The following is a 12,412-nucleotide window of genomic DNA, read 5'->3' on the forward strand; positions in this document are numbered from 1 at the left end:
AGCCTTAGAAAAGTATCCGGCAGGGAAGTCTCCCTCCTCAAACTTTCGAAGTCCTTCCTCACGAACCTTGGAAAATGGAACGTGAATGCTAAAGTTGCGTATTAATAAACTGTGATATCGCCAAGTCGCCAATGACTTACTAGAAGCTAGATCTTGTTAGTATGACTGCCTAAAACAAGCGCGACAGTACTTACTAATAGTAGGCAGTGATGGAGCCAGACAGAACTGAAACAATAATCGTCAATAACTAACTCTTGAAATTTCTCTAGATTCAATCAGACTTACCAGCGCCTATATAACCAGTTAGCTTTCGAACTCAACTTCACGCAGCTCTTCACTGCTCCAAAAAAAAAAAACACTTACCGACTGACATGTCCCGTACAACCTGCTTGGCCAACATACCGGTGATTGGAGCAATAGCCATTTTTAATTGCGTTGACAAAGAGAGAACTGTTGAAGCAAGATTTCTTGACAAGAAGAAACAAAAGCGCCTGTTTTTGGTTTGATGCACAGATTTCAACCTTCCCATTTGCTCGGCCGTCCAATGAGACAACCGGTAATACTAACCCTTACCCTGATATGGTTTTATATATGTGATCAATAATATAAGAATTTCACGTGACGTATAATAATTGTAAGTCACGGTTTTGTGACCTAATACTAAAAATCGATTTCTATTTATTAATATGAACTATATATCTTCAATTATAAACCGTAAAGCTAACCAAAACTTGCTATATAAAATATACAATACAACTGCCAGTACTCCAGTGACAATCACAGACGCAGCTATCCAGCCTGAAATCCTGTTCGCCGGCTCCTGTACAGCGGACACACCAAGCAAACCTCTTTGAGGCGAGTGCGCAATTTGCTTCTTGTGCCCTTCTTGCTTATCGCTTAATTTAAGCACCGGGTCAAATAGATCTTCCAATCCTGTAGGCGTTTCTGATGGAAAGAATCGTTGTGGCGCGAGCACTCTGCTGTTCTCTTCCTTCAACCCACTCATTGGTATGTTTTGTTCTTTATTCGTTTGCATTGTGTGCTTAAAATACTGCTCGGGTTTGCTCACTTGAACATTAGAATTGCCATTATTTGTTGATGTTAGATTGAAGCCAGTCCGCGCACCTGTTGGTGGTGGCGGCAATACATATCCAGATGGCAACTTCGGTATACTTGGGAATTTATCTGGCACCGCTGTTGTCATTGAACCTTGGGGAGCAAACGAAGGTGTCCAATCCATCTGATCGCTGTCGACTGCCGCATGCAGAACTTCAGTGGCGCGGCTTTCAGTCTCTTGAAACGCGTCCTTGTCGCCTAACTGTGCCAGGTCGAACACGCCAGCCGGAGTAGAATATGAACGTTCTGGAGTTTGCTGTGCTACTGACGGAAGGTTGGCCGTGCAATTCATTACTGTGTTCTCAGAATACCGAGTGTACCGCACCTCGACAATCTTCAGACATAACAGTGAAGTTAGTATATTCAAACATGCAGTAGTAGCCAGCAAAACATTGACTAATTGAAACGCTTTGTCTGAAAATGACCATAAATACATCTTAGGAATTAAGTAGACGCTGAATAACATCTGCAAGTACAAAATTGTCTGGCAACGCTAATAACAGTGTTAGAGCGATTGCACATTTAGTCGTAGTAATCTTACATAATATTCAGACTTTCCTATCACAGTCACCTTTTTAGATGAAGTCATGGCCGGCAGTAGTTGATAATTCCAATACAGATAAAGTATGCTCCACAGGCGAGAAAACGACAACAATTTGAACAGCAAGCACAAACAATCAGAATGATCTGCCACGCTTCCGAAATGCGAAGAAGTGACTAATCTGTTTGCACAAAAGTAAACATCTGATATAATTTGCCATAACGACATGTCATAACTATAAAATAACGCCATTTTCCTGTTTTGCTGCTCCGGTAGCAGTGCATCTAGACAGTATTAGTCGCACCAAAATCAAATTCACAACATCACCCACTTGTTGTTAAAACTCCAACAAAAACCAAATTCTGAAATAGCCACAATGATCCCCGGATCATCCAGAAAAGCACTTTCAATAATTTCTTTGCTGTCCAGCGCTGCTTCAGAAATTGACCGTCGCCGGCCACACCGAACGTGTCTGCTTGAGTCGATCTAAAAGAACTACGCGCTTCTCGAGATCCGTTCAACATTTCACCAAGTATGCGCGATTTGGCAGTGTAGTTGTTTTGCGACAGTTGCCCAAAAACCTTTACTTCACAATTCTCACACACAGGAGGAAATCTTCGCTCCAAATCAGCTTTATACAGCTGTAACTTTTGCCCGTAGATATCGCTGTCATAATCATCCCTAGGTGCGACATAATTTGCAAGAGCCTCCATCACTATCCGATGATTTGTTCTGCAATTTAAACAGAATGGAGAATCGTCATTGTTGTCTTTAGCTGGATTTGAAGAGGCAAAGTCATCATAAGTAGATTCAGGTACAGTATCTAATATTTCTCCAGCCTAAAATCAATTAATTTTAAATTAAACACAAATACTGCGTATCATACAGAGTCGACCGTGTTAATAGCATCACATAATGGACAAGTCCACTCAAACGACGACCCAGTACGATTTGGTGTTGCAGTCGTGACTGAATAGTCGTTACAGTAGAAACAAAACCTCTTTCTTTGTTTCGTCATATCCGCCCTTGAATTTTGGGCAAATGTCGATCGAGTCCATGGCATTGCTTTGACAAGAACAAAACATCTGAACTTGTCTTTATTTGCTGTTCCAAGTCAAAGCTCATGAGGTTAGGGTTATTTAAAGTTTAAACATCAAAGACGCGACGGAAGAGCGCGTCCAGCATCATCATTAACATCACCAGTTGGCATCTCAAGTAATCTAAATCGCTTGATCTCAAATTTGTGCTGTGTTGAAATTTTACAGAGCAAAGATTTAAAATGGCGTCATATTCACAGCTAAAGGTCGCAGATTTGAAGGAGGAACTCAAAAAGCGAGAACTGCCAACTGCCGGTCTGAAAAAGGATCTCGTTCAAAGACTGGTTGAATCTGATAAATTAGCGCTGGAAGATAATACTGTATCAGGGGAAGCAGCATTGCCTTTAAATGACGAAGTTATGACTGAAGTTGAACCGGCTTCGGCAGGCGCTGCAAAGGAGACAGTTTATTCAGAGCCCGTGACTGAGTCAGAGCCCGCGGCTGACATCAAGGCAGATACCAACAGAGATTCGAAAGATCTTGAAAGTGCGCCAGTACTGGAGACTGCGGCGGATGGAAAGGTTGCTGAAGAAGCAAAATCACCAATTGCAGAGTCTGCAGTATCAGAAAAACCGGTCTCAACTGGCTCAAAGAGAAGGCTGTCTCCAGAACCTGAAGCAGATCTTAGTCAAGCGCCGAAGAAGGCAAAAGAGATGGGGAGTGTTGATGTGCCAGTGCCAGAGTCAGAAGTGACAACTGCAGTCGAAGACGCGGAAGTCAAAGACGGAGAGAAAGGAACTGTGAAACAAGCTAAAGAGGAAAGGGGCATTTCAATCGAAGCAAAGGTTGAGGAGACTGCCGAGATCAAGGTGGAAAAAGAGTTTGCAGCAGAACCGGACGTCAAGACGGGAGCAAAAACTGAAGAGAAGACTGAAAATGTAGTCGCAGAGAAAGAGGAGGTTGAGGGCGACAAGATGGAGGATGTGAAAGCCGAGCAGATTACTGAACCTACGAAGGAACCAAAGATAGAGGTGGAGCGAAATCCAAACATTCCTGTGGAACGTTACAGACCTACAAAATCGGTTTACATTCAAAATTTTTCACGACCACTAAACATCCCGTCTCTGAAAGCCCATTTTGAAAAGCTTGCCGGATCCGGCCTGATGAATTTCTGGACAGACAGTATTCGGACCCACTGCTATGCGGTATTTGAAGATGTTATTGCAGCGTCAAAAGTTCGCGAAAACGTCTACGGGTCGACGTTTCCTGACGAGGAACGCGGACGAAAACCGTTGATTGCAGAATACATACCCGATGCCAAGGTAGCCGAGTGGATAGAGTTCGAAGAAAGCGACAAGGGGAAAGCACGAAGATGGGAAATCAGTTTTGGAGATTCAGACGGTGAGGTTGACGTTGAGGCAATCAAACTTGTAGAAGCTGGTCTGAAGCCTCAAAGTCATCCGTCATTTCGAGATCGACTCAATCCTAGATTAGCATCTTTTGCTTCGTCGGGCGATCAGCCAGAAGGTACATTCAGTGATTTGATGATGTGCAACAGTACTAATTGAACATAGGTAGAGGCAGCGACAGAGGCAATTCTGCTTTATTAGGATCACGGCTTAACAGGAATGAAGCTGTAGTTGACAAGTCAATTAAGAAAACGATTACGACGCCTGCTGTGTATTATTCTGAAGTTGCACCAGAGATTGCAAAGGAACGATTGCAAAAGCTTAGCCCTAGTCGGTAAAGTTTTTTGGTTTATGATAAGAGTGGTGAAAACAGCAGGCGTATTGTGTATAATTATGAGTTGGTTGAGCTGTATTATATTCAAAATATCAAATACTACAGTGCTTTATTATATGTACAGTCCAATGTTGCATGCAATTAATTGTCGATTTCGACAATGGTTTCGTCAAAGGACACAGACTTTTTCCTACCCGGCAGCTCTTGCTGCTTTTGCTTTCCTTTTGATTTTTTTTTCCTTTTTCTTGCGTCTTCACGAGACAATTCAGTTTCTATAGTAACGCCGGGTGGCGTAATGTGAAGATTTGTAATTTCTGGCAACGCCAGATCTCGTTCCTCACGAACACAACGCGGGCACGTACACCAAAATCCCCAGCCTTCAAGTAGCCTTTGGCGTCGAGTCGAGAGGTTTCCTTTCAAGTCAACATATGTAGTAGTAAGCTCCTCCTTTGCATGCAATGCTCGTTTCGCAGAGACTTTGACACCTGCAGTCCGACCCACAATTTTGACATTGACGTTCGGTTCGCAACTGTGATTTAAATGCGACTGGATCAAGTAAATGCTTCCATCCAAACTGTTGATATTTACCATTCCAATTCCCTCCAAAAACTCACCATATGATGGCGGAGAATAGTGATCAAAAAATTTAGCAATGACTCCGTATCCAGATTCCCATAAAATGTCAAATTGGTCGCTCATAAACATAGTCGATTCAAATTTCGGGTCAGCTTGTTGCCGAACGTCTTGTCTGATTTTGGCCAGTCCATTGACTCCATTTGTAATCATGTGTTTTCCAGACTTATCCTCATCTAGCTCTTCAAAAGTCGAAGCCGCTAAACAGTAAGCGTAGAGAAAACAAGCACTCCACTCGTTCTGGATAGCAAATGCCTCGATCGCGGCCCATTCGGGCGCATATTTACCATGCCTGATGTGCTTATGCAACTTATCCAGCTTGCGGCATCGAGTAGTACACCATTTACCACTACATGTAGGACATGAAGCGACTAGAGTAGAAACAGAAGTAATTGGGCGAGCGCAGAAAGAACAAGCTTTGCCAGTCGGGATCAAGCCGACTAGTGACAATGGTGGAATCAAAACAAGAGCAGGTTCAGTCCACAGCACAGTTTCCTCAGCAATGATTTCAGATCCAAGCTTTGAACTCACTTCAAGACCTTTGCCTCGAGTTGTAGATGAGAACACTTCAACCGAAGGCGGAAGCTCAAGATTAGGCACAGGCGCAGAAGTTGTTTGAGAGACGTATAGTCGAGGCTTAACATCGTCGGGAATAAACGCTTTCGGATCATTTTGACTTGCGCTGTTTGACTTCAGAACGGTTTTGAGTCGGCTAAGAGAAAGTGACCAAGTTGGTTCGATTGACTTGATCTTTGCCAGTACTTTTGCAACCCCTAAGTGAGGAGCACTCTCTTTAATTTGCAGCACAATTTGTGCAATTTCATTTTCCGTAGGATTTCTGTCCATTTATCTCTATATATTTTGTATGTTAGACCCGTGATTAGTGGTCTTACTTAGTAAAGGCATGCATATAAATAAATTCATCATTCTCCCCGCAAAGTCTGCGGCTAGGCTTCAATTCAAAAAATCCTCACTATCCGGAACTGAACCAGTCTCCACTTTTACTCACTTATACACATTAAATAAATAAAAATGCCTCCACGTCTTAGCATTGTTGTGCCTGTTAAAAGAGTCATTGACTATGCCATCAAGCCTCGTATCAGCAGCAGCAAGTCCAGCATTGAAACAAATGGAGTGAAGTTCAGCATAAACCCATTCTGCGAAATTGCGGTAAGCCGAGTATGCTTCAATCTAAACAGCTATAATACTAAACGTTGATTTTAGGTTGAAGAAGCTGTGAGACTACGCGAATCGAAGAAGGATCTTGTTGATTCTATCACTTTGGTTACTGCCGGTAACGTAAAGAGCCAGGATACCCTGCGGGTCGGATTAGCACTTGGAGCAGATAAAGCGACATTGATTGAGACTTCGGACATACAGGATTCAAACTCGCTCAGTCTTGAACCGCTGGCGGTCGCAAAGCTGCTTAAAGCTTTCATTGAGAAATCCGACGCAAATTTAGTCATTATGGGAAAACAATCAATCGACGATGACAGCAATCAAACCGGACAGATGTTGGCGGGATTACTAAACTGGCCTCAGGCTACCAATGCTAGCAATGTCAGTGTTGATGATGCCGGTGTTGTTACAGTCACACGAGAAGTTGATGGTGGATCAGAAACCGTGTCTGCGCCGTTGCCAATGATTATTACTACAGATTTGAGATTGAATGTTCCTAGATATACTAAGCTTCAAGATATCATGAAGGCAAAGAAGAAGAAAACAGAGAAAATTACTCCAGCTGACTTGGGAGTCGATATAAGTTCGAGACTCGAGACAATTTCACTCGAGGGTAAGTTTAGTTTGGTCAGTGGATGTGTTGAAATACTAACACACTACTAGATCCTCCTAAACGAATCGGTGGTAGCAAAGTCGCTGACGTAGACGCTCTCATTAGTAAATTAAAAGAGGTCGGTGCAGTTTAAATTTTGTAAATAGCACAATAAGGTACAATGCTGTTCATTACTCTATAATGATAATATTTAATTGATTCCAATTCAAACCACATGCCAAACTCCAGTATCGCTCGTAAATCTTGTTCGATACATCAAAACTGTAATTTTTTGGCAACGCTCCCTAGCTTTGCTTCCCGCTCCTTCAATTCTGCCGCCATCACTTTCGTTTCTTCTTTGAACGTGTCAGTTCTAAGCTTCGGTAATGACTCCGGAGGCGTCGGACGTGGTAGTTCTTTGAAATATTGAGACAGCATCGCGTCACGGGTATCTATCCGCTTTGAAGGGTCCAACGTCGTCATTTGACACAGTAAATCTAGCGCAAACTCGGACGCCGCTAAGAACCGAGCCCGCATTTCGTCTCTAGACGGAGCAGGGTATATACCAGATTTTTTTCCGGCATCAACTGTCGAAGTGCTATTAGTGTCGTAAAAATAATCCGGAAGGAGTGACACTCCTGGCCAGGTTTGCTCTGTCGGAGTGCCTAGTGCACGAAACGTCAAATCAAGTTGATCTAGATCAGTTTGTCCGGGGAGATATGGTGTCCGCAGCATAAGCTCTGCAAATATCACACCGACAGCCCATACGTCAACCTTCCTGGTATAGATCTTTGATCCGAGCAAAAGTTCAGGTGCCCGATACCATCGTGTAACCACGGTTGGGGTCATTACGTCATATGGTCCTGGTTGTTGGCGCGCAAGACCAAAATCAGCTAGTTTCAGTTGTCCAGTTGGCGATAGCAACAAGTTATTTGGTTTCAAATCTCGATGTAATACCCCGTGACGATGACAATGGTACAAACCAGCAAAAGTCATCCTCATCCATGATTTGACGTCCGCAGCCGTAAACACAATCGACCGGTCTTTAATTATCATTTCCAAATCAGCCGGTAAATACTCTAGAACAAGATTCAGACTTCTAGATGTCCCTGAAGATGCAAAAACGTCAATCAGCTCTATAACATTTGGGTGCCTGAGCTCACTCAAAAACTTGATCTCGCGAATTGCAGACATGTCAAGCCCATCTTTGAATTGTCCAACTTTGATCTTCTTGATTGCTACAACTCGAGACGTAGATACTTGCCGTCCAAGATATACCACTGCATAAGTTCCTTCTCCTACTTTTCTTTCTGAAGATCGTTAGCAAAGATCTTGAACTGAATCAAGTGTGCCTACCTTTTGTATAACCATCTTTAGTTTTCTTGACTGGCCGTTTTATCTTAGTGTTAAACTTAGCCTTAGCCGGGTCAATTACTTTGCCGTCCATGTTAAACTGCTATAAAGCGTATATTCCAATGGCTTATTGAAAGATAGATATTCGACTATAGCTGTATCATAAAGCACTGCTATTTTGTACTTATGGCATATATACTACACATTTGTATAGCTAAATGCGGCTCATTAGTATGAGTGGATCACTCCCAGTTTGCACTTACCGTACATTAGAATACTACACATACTTTAAATGATTTATATAAGTTCGTTATTTATATTTATAACTGCTAACCGACATAATTTGTATAATAAAAACTATTTATTCCGTAGCTAAAGAATCATTTTAGTCGTCGATGAGAGCTCGTGACAGTTACCCGGATTACGGAACGAAGTCGATGATGTGAAGCTTTTTTTTTGTTCTCATGTGTTGAAGCTAAAGATTCAAAGCATTAATTGTCCTTGGATTTGTTGATCTTCTTTTTATTCAACGCTGATTTTTAGAAGAAATAATATTAAATTGGTAAGGGATTTGTCTGTGTTTGCTTATTACTAGATGCGTCTCTTTGTCAGCTGATTCTATACAGAAATAGACAAGATGCTACTGGTCAAGAGTGCACTATACGTGTATATCAATTAAGCTAACATTTTAGACGATTAAGACAAACAGAGATTAAATAAGAACCCTCGTTTATTTTATTCACTTTCTCGCACTCACATTATGGCCCCGATAGCTTCACAGCCACTCATAGCGACAGCACCACCTTCACTATGGTCGAAATTCTCAAAATTTGTTTCCGAAAATAAGACGCTTGTCTACAGCGTTTCCGCTGCTGCATTTGTTCTTGTTTCCGGTGCCGGTGTATACTATGTCGTATACAATCAACCTTCCACACCGCCTTCATCATCACCCGGACCCGATGCGGCTTCCGAGCCAAAAAGCGCTGCGGACAAGAAAAAGGCAAAGAAGGAGAAGAGAAAGTTGAAAAAGGAAAAGGAGAAACATGACTGTAAGTGTGCAGTTTAGTTATACGCATGATGTTTGCTTATAATTAGCTGCTTCAAAGGTTGAACCTGCTGCCGAAGTCAAATCATCTACACCGACTTTGGAAGAAAGTGAACTTCCAGATATTAGCGAGGCTGCTTTGTCTGCAGTTTCTGAAGAAGTAAGTTTCGATTTAATTATGTTGTACAATGCTAACTGCTTAGGCACGAAAAGAGTATGCAACACAGTATAAGAACGCTGGAAACGCAGAGTTTAGAAAGAAGAGCTATGAGAAGGCAATTGATTTGTATACAAAAGCCATTCAATGCTCACCAGACGCCGTTTTCTACTCAAACCGCGCCGCGTGCTACACTGCACAAGAAAAATGGGAGAAGGTAGTCGAGGATACCAGTGCGGCTCTTGAAATGGACCCCGAGTACTTGAAGGCTCTCTCACGACGTGGCACTGCGTACGAAAAATTACAAAACTACAGCGAAGCCGTTGTTGATTACACTGCTGTCTGCATTCTGAGCGGTGCTCCAAATGACCCACTTAGTGCTTCCATCGATCGTCTGCTCCAACGGACCGGTGAGATCAAAGGGAAGGAACTCATGAAGACCAAGAAGCCGACTTTGCCGTCGGTCGCATTCGTCACAGCCTACCTTGACTCTTTCCACGAGCGACCGATTGCACCAGAGATCTTGTCAGCTTCTGAAGGCTCCGGGGACTTTTATTTGAAGCTGGGTTTGGAGGCCGCCGACAAAAAGACATATGCGTCTTACGAAGACGCCTACACAATGTTTGACAAGGCTGTCGAACTCAAGGCCGACCATTTGGCCTACGCTTTAGAGATGAGAGCGACCTTTAAGTTTTTGATGGCCGATAACAAGGGCGCGATGGACGACTTGAATTTAAGCATTCTATTGGGTCCATCGGTTCAGGCCTATGTTAAGAGAGCTTTGCTGAGCACAGAAGTCAATGACCCGCGACAAACCAGCGATGATTTTGAAGCTGCTGTGGCTCTCGATGCTGACGCACCTGATATTTACTACCACCGAGGACAGTTGCACTTCTTGCTTTCTGAGTTCACCGAGGCGGCAAAGGATTACCAAAAGTGCATTGACTTGGATAAGTCGTATCCTTATTCGCATATCCAGCTTGCTGTCACCCAGTATAAGCTTGGTTCAACGTCGTCTGCTATGGCAGGGTTCCGAAGATGCATCAAAAACTTTGACAAGATGTCAGATGTTTTCAATTACTATGGTGAACTTCTAATGGATCAGCAGCGTTATGCTGATGCGATTGAAAAGTTTGATCAGGCTTTTGCAATCGAGAAGAGTCAGAAGGTTGATGGGCTTAATGTTTTGTCTTTAATTAACAAGGCTTTTGTTCTTTGGAACTTCAAGCAGGGTACGATATCAGAAGCCGAAGAGTTGTGCAAGAAGGCTTTAGCACGTATGTTTTACTCAAAGTAGTGTGTTTTCTGTTTGCTGACGATTTAGTTGATCCTCAAAGCGATATTGCTGTGTCGACTCTGGCCCAGTTGATGTTGGCACAGAACAAGATGGACGAAGCTTTGAAGTATTTTGAAAAGCAGCTCGAGCTTGCACGCACAGAGACGGAGATTGTCCAGGCAGCTACATTCATAGAAGGTTTGTTCAAAGCGCGCTTGAGAAGTCGCAAATAGCTAACCAATTTTATAGCTGCCAAGACCCAGTCGCGACTGATGGAAAAGTACCCACAATTGAAGGCTCGCATGAACAACATGGCGATGGGAGCATAAACTAGCGACTTGTATTTTTGAATCTATTGGATATGCGATGCCAGTGTCAAAATGTACACACAGGATCAAAGTTTGCTATGACGTTAAATTGAGAGAACAGTTGCATGCCATTTATATTCTACAAATTATTTACGGAAATAGTCAACAATCCCATCTCAGATCATTCATATTAACCCTTTTATTTAATCCGAACCTAAAAAAATTTACTCCGAGAACACAGTCTTTTTTCCTTCTGAAGGCTGAATTGAGACTTTTGCGCGCTGTGCGTTGGCCAGAGCCATTCCAGGAGGAAGTCTGGTCTTGTTCTTATTCTGCTGCCGTTTCTGGCTATCCATGATTTTTGCAGAGTCGTCATCAGCTTTGCGAAGATCGGGCGCCGCATCTAGCCTGGCTTTCCAACGAAATGACCTGTCTGCGCCAAACTCGACTTTGACGCCGGTTCTGTCTAGCACTTTTATGCTCGTGCCGACTTTAGTTAATACTTTAAGCGCATTGTCGCTTGTGGCGTAGTCTATGAATGCAAAACCCTTGCACTTGCCTGTATCTTGAAACGTGGCCATGCGTATCTTAGTTGGCTTGATGGTGGCGGTCGGGTTGGGACCGTCTTCGTACTCGTTTTCGGACAGCCGCGAGCCAACAGATATAGTGAAAATCTCTTCGAGCTGTTCTGACTTTGTTTCGAATGGTAAGTTACCTACAAATAGAATTCTAGTAGGAGTGCCTAGTTTCTTTAGAGAAGATGCGTCCCGGTCAGATTTCGCTGGATTGTCAAACACACCAGCATCTTTAATTAAAACCCGGCGTCCTTCAAAAACACTTTCAGACAAGTCAACGGCTTGCTTTAGAGCTTCTGCGGATGTGAAATCGACGTACGCAAAACTAGTTCAATGTTAGCGAATCAATCAAAGTATTACGGTAGTCTACACACCCTTTATTTTGGCCACCAGCATTTTTAGGCATGTGTACTCTGACAATATCTGTACCTTTAATCGCGATTCCACTATCAGACTTGGACACCTTTTCAGCAGATTTAGAAGTAAAAAATCGTCGTAAATCGTCTTTCTTCATATTAAAAGACAAATTGCCTATCCAAATACCAAACTCAGTTTTCCGCTTGCTCTTTGGCTCTTCTTTCTGTTTCTTGATCACAGGACCAATAGATTTAGGGTCAGAAGTACTGTCATTCTTTGCTGTTTTTTTTGCTATTTCTTCTGCAGTTGGTTCAAGTGGAAGACCTGCTTTTTTCCTCCTTCGCAATTCCTTTTTTGACAAAGGTTCAGGCAAATTAACATTAATTTCAATCTCATCAAAAGCTTCCTCGTGTTTTCTTTTTGATTTTTCTTGTTCTTCCTCGGCCATGACTTGTCTTTTTGGTTGTGGTTGATAATTAAAGTTGGAATCAAATTTCACT

The 12,412-nt window shown here is 42.7% G+C and overlaps 7 protein-coding genes across 7 annotated transcripts; 3 read left to right on the forward strand and 4 right to left on the reverse strand.

Annotated features, from left to right (window-relative positions):
• Window positions 1-661: 661 nt before the first annotated feature.
• Window positions 662-2,718, reverse strand: V1512DRAFT_243805 (Ima1 N-terminal domain-containing protein). Its single transcript, XM_066914324.1, has 4 exons — window positions 2,544-2,718; window positions 1,989-2,496; window positions 1,658-1,941; window positions 662-1,609 (listed from the first exon to the last, which is right to left on the reverse strand). Exons 1-4 carry the CDS (start codon window positions 2,673-2,675, stop codon window positions 692-694), a joined length of 1,842 nt encoding a protein of 613 aa, XP_066769269.1. The 5' UTR covers window positions 2,676-2,718; the 3' UTR covers window positions 662-691.
• Window positions 2,719-2,851: 133 nt separating this feature from the next.
• Window positions 2,852-4,632, forward strand: V1512DRAFT_268005 (uncharacterized protein). Its single transcript, XM_066917385.1, has 2 exons — window positions 2,852-4,221; window positions 4,269-4,632. Exons 1-2 carry the CDS (start codon window positions 2,937-2,939, stop codon window positions 4,439-4,441), a joined length of 1,458 nt encoding a protein of 485 aa, XP_066769270.1. The 5' UTR covers window positions 2,852-2,936; the 3' UTR covers window positions 4,442-4,632.
• On the reverse strand, window positions 4,501-6,129 carry V1512DRAFT_268006 (uncharacterized protein). The gene has a single exon (XM_066917386.1). It carries the CDS (start codon window positions 5,914-5,916, stop codon window positions 4,579-4,581), a length of 1,338 nt encoding a protein of 445 aa, XP_066769271.1. The 5' UTR covers window positions 5,917-6,129; the 3' UTR covers window positions 4,501-4,578.
• On the forward strand, window positions 6,023-7,072 carry V1512DRAFT_268008 (uncharacterized protein). Its single transcript, XM_066917387.1, has 3 exons — window positions 6,023-6,240; window positions 6,295-6,862; window positions 6,913-7,072. Exons 1-3 carry the CDS (start codon window positions 6,103-6,105, stop codon window positions 6,993-6,995), a joined length of 789 nt encoding a protein of 262 aa, XP_066769272.1. The 5' UTR covers window positions 6,023-6,102; the 3' UTR covers window positions 6,996-7,072.
• Window positions 6,992-8,333, reverse strand: V1512DRAFT_243813 (kinase-like domain-containing protein). The gene is made up of 2 exons (XM_066914325.1): window positions 8,198-8,333; window positions 6,992-8,151 (listed from the first exon to the last, which is right to left on the reverse strand). Exons 1-2 carry the CDS (start codon window positions 8,286-8,288, stop codon window positions 7,118-7,120), a joined length of 1,125 nt encoding a protein of 374 aa, XP_066769273.1. The 5' UTR covers window positions 8,289-8,333; the 3' UTR covers window positions 6,992-7,117.
• Window positions 8,334-8,617: 284 nt separating this feature from the next.
• V1512DRAFT_268013 (mitochondrial precursor protein) lies at window positions 8,618-11,459 on the forward strand. The gene is made up of 6 exons (XM_066917388.1): window positions 8,618-8,756; window positions 8,887-9,243; window positions 9,290-9,399; window positions 9,443-10,673; window positions 10,721-10,870; window positions 10,922-11,459. Exons 2-6 carry the CDS (start codon window positions 8,955-8,957, stop codon window positions 10,999-11,001), a joined length of 1,860 nt encoding a protein of 619 aa, XP_066769274.1. The 5' UTR covers window positions 8,618-8,756; window positions 8,887-8,954; the 3' UTR covers window positions 11,002-11,459.
• On the reverse strand, window positions 11,141-12,381 carry V1512DRAFT_268016 (uncharacterized protein). Its single transcript, XM_066917389.1, has 2 exons — window positions 11,930-12,381; window positions 11,141-11,880 (listed from the first exon to the last, which is right to left on the reverse strand). Exons 1-2 carry the CDS (start codon window positions 12,358-12,360, stop codon window positions 11,205-11,207), a joined length of 1,107 nt encoding a protein of 368 aa, XP_066769275.1. The 5' UTR covers window positions 12,361-12,381; the 3' UTR covers window positions 11,141-11,204.
• Window positions 12,382-12,412: the final 31 nt, after the last annotated feature.

The sequence above is a fragment of the Lipomyces arxii genome (genome assembly GCF_038497795.1).
Source record: "Lipomyces arxii strain Phaff 12-163 unplaced genomic scaffold V1512scaffold_30, whole genome shotgun sequence".
Taxonomy (NCBI): domain Eukaryota; kingdom Fungi; phylum Ascomycota; class Lipomycetes; order Lipomycetales; family Lipomycetaceae; genus Lipomyces; species Lipomyces arxii.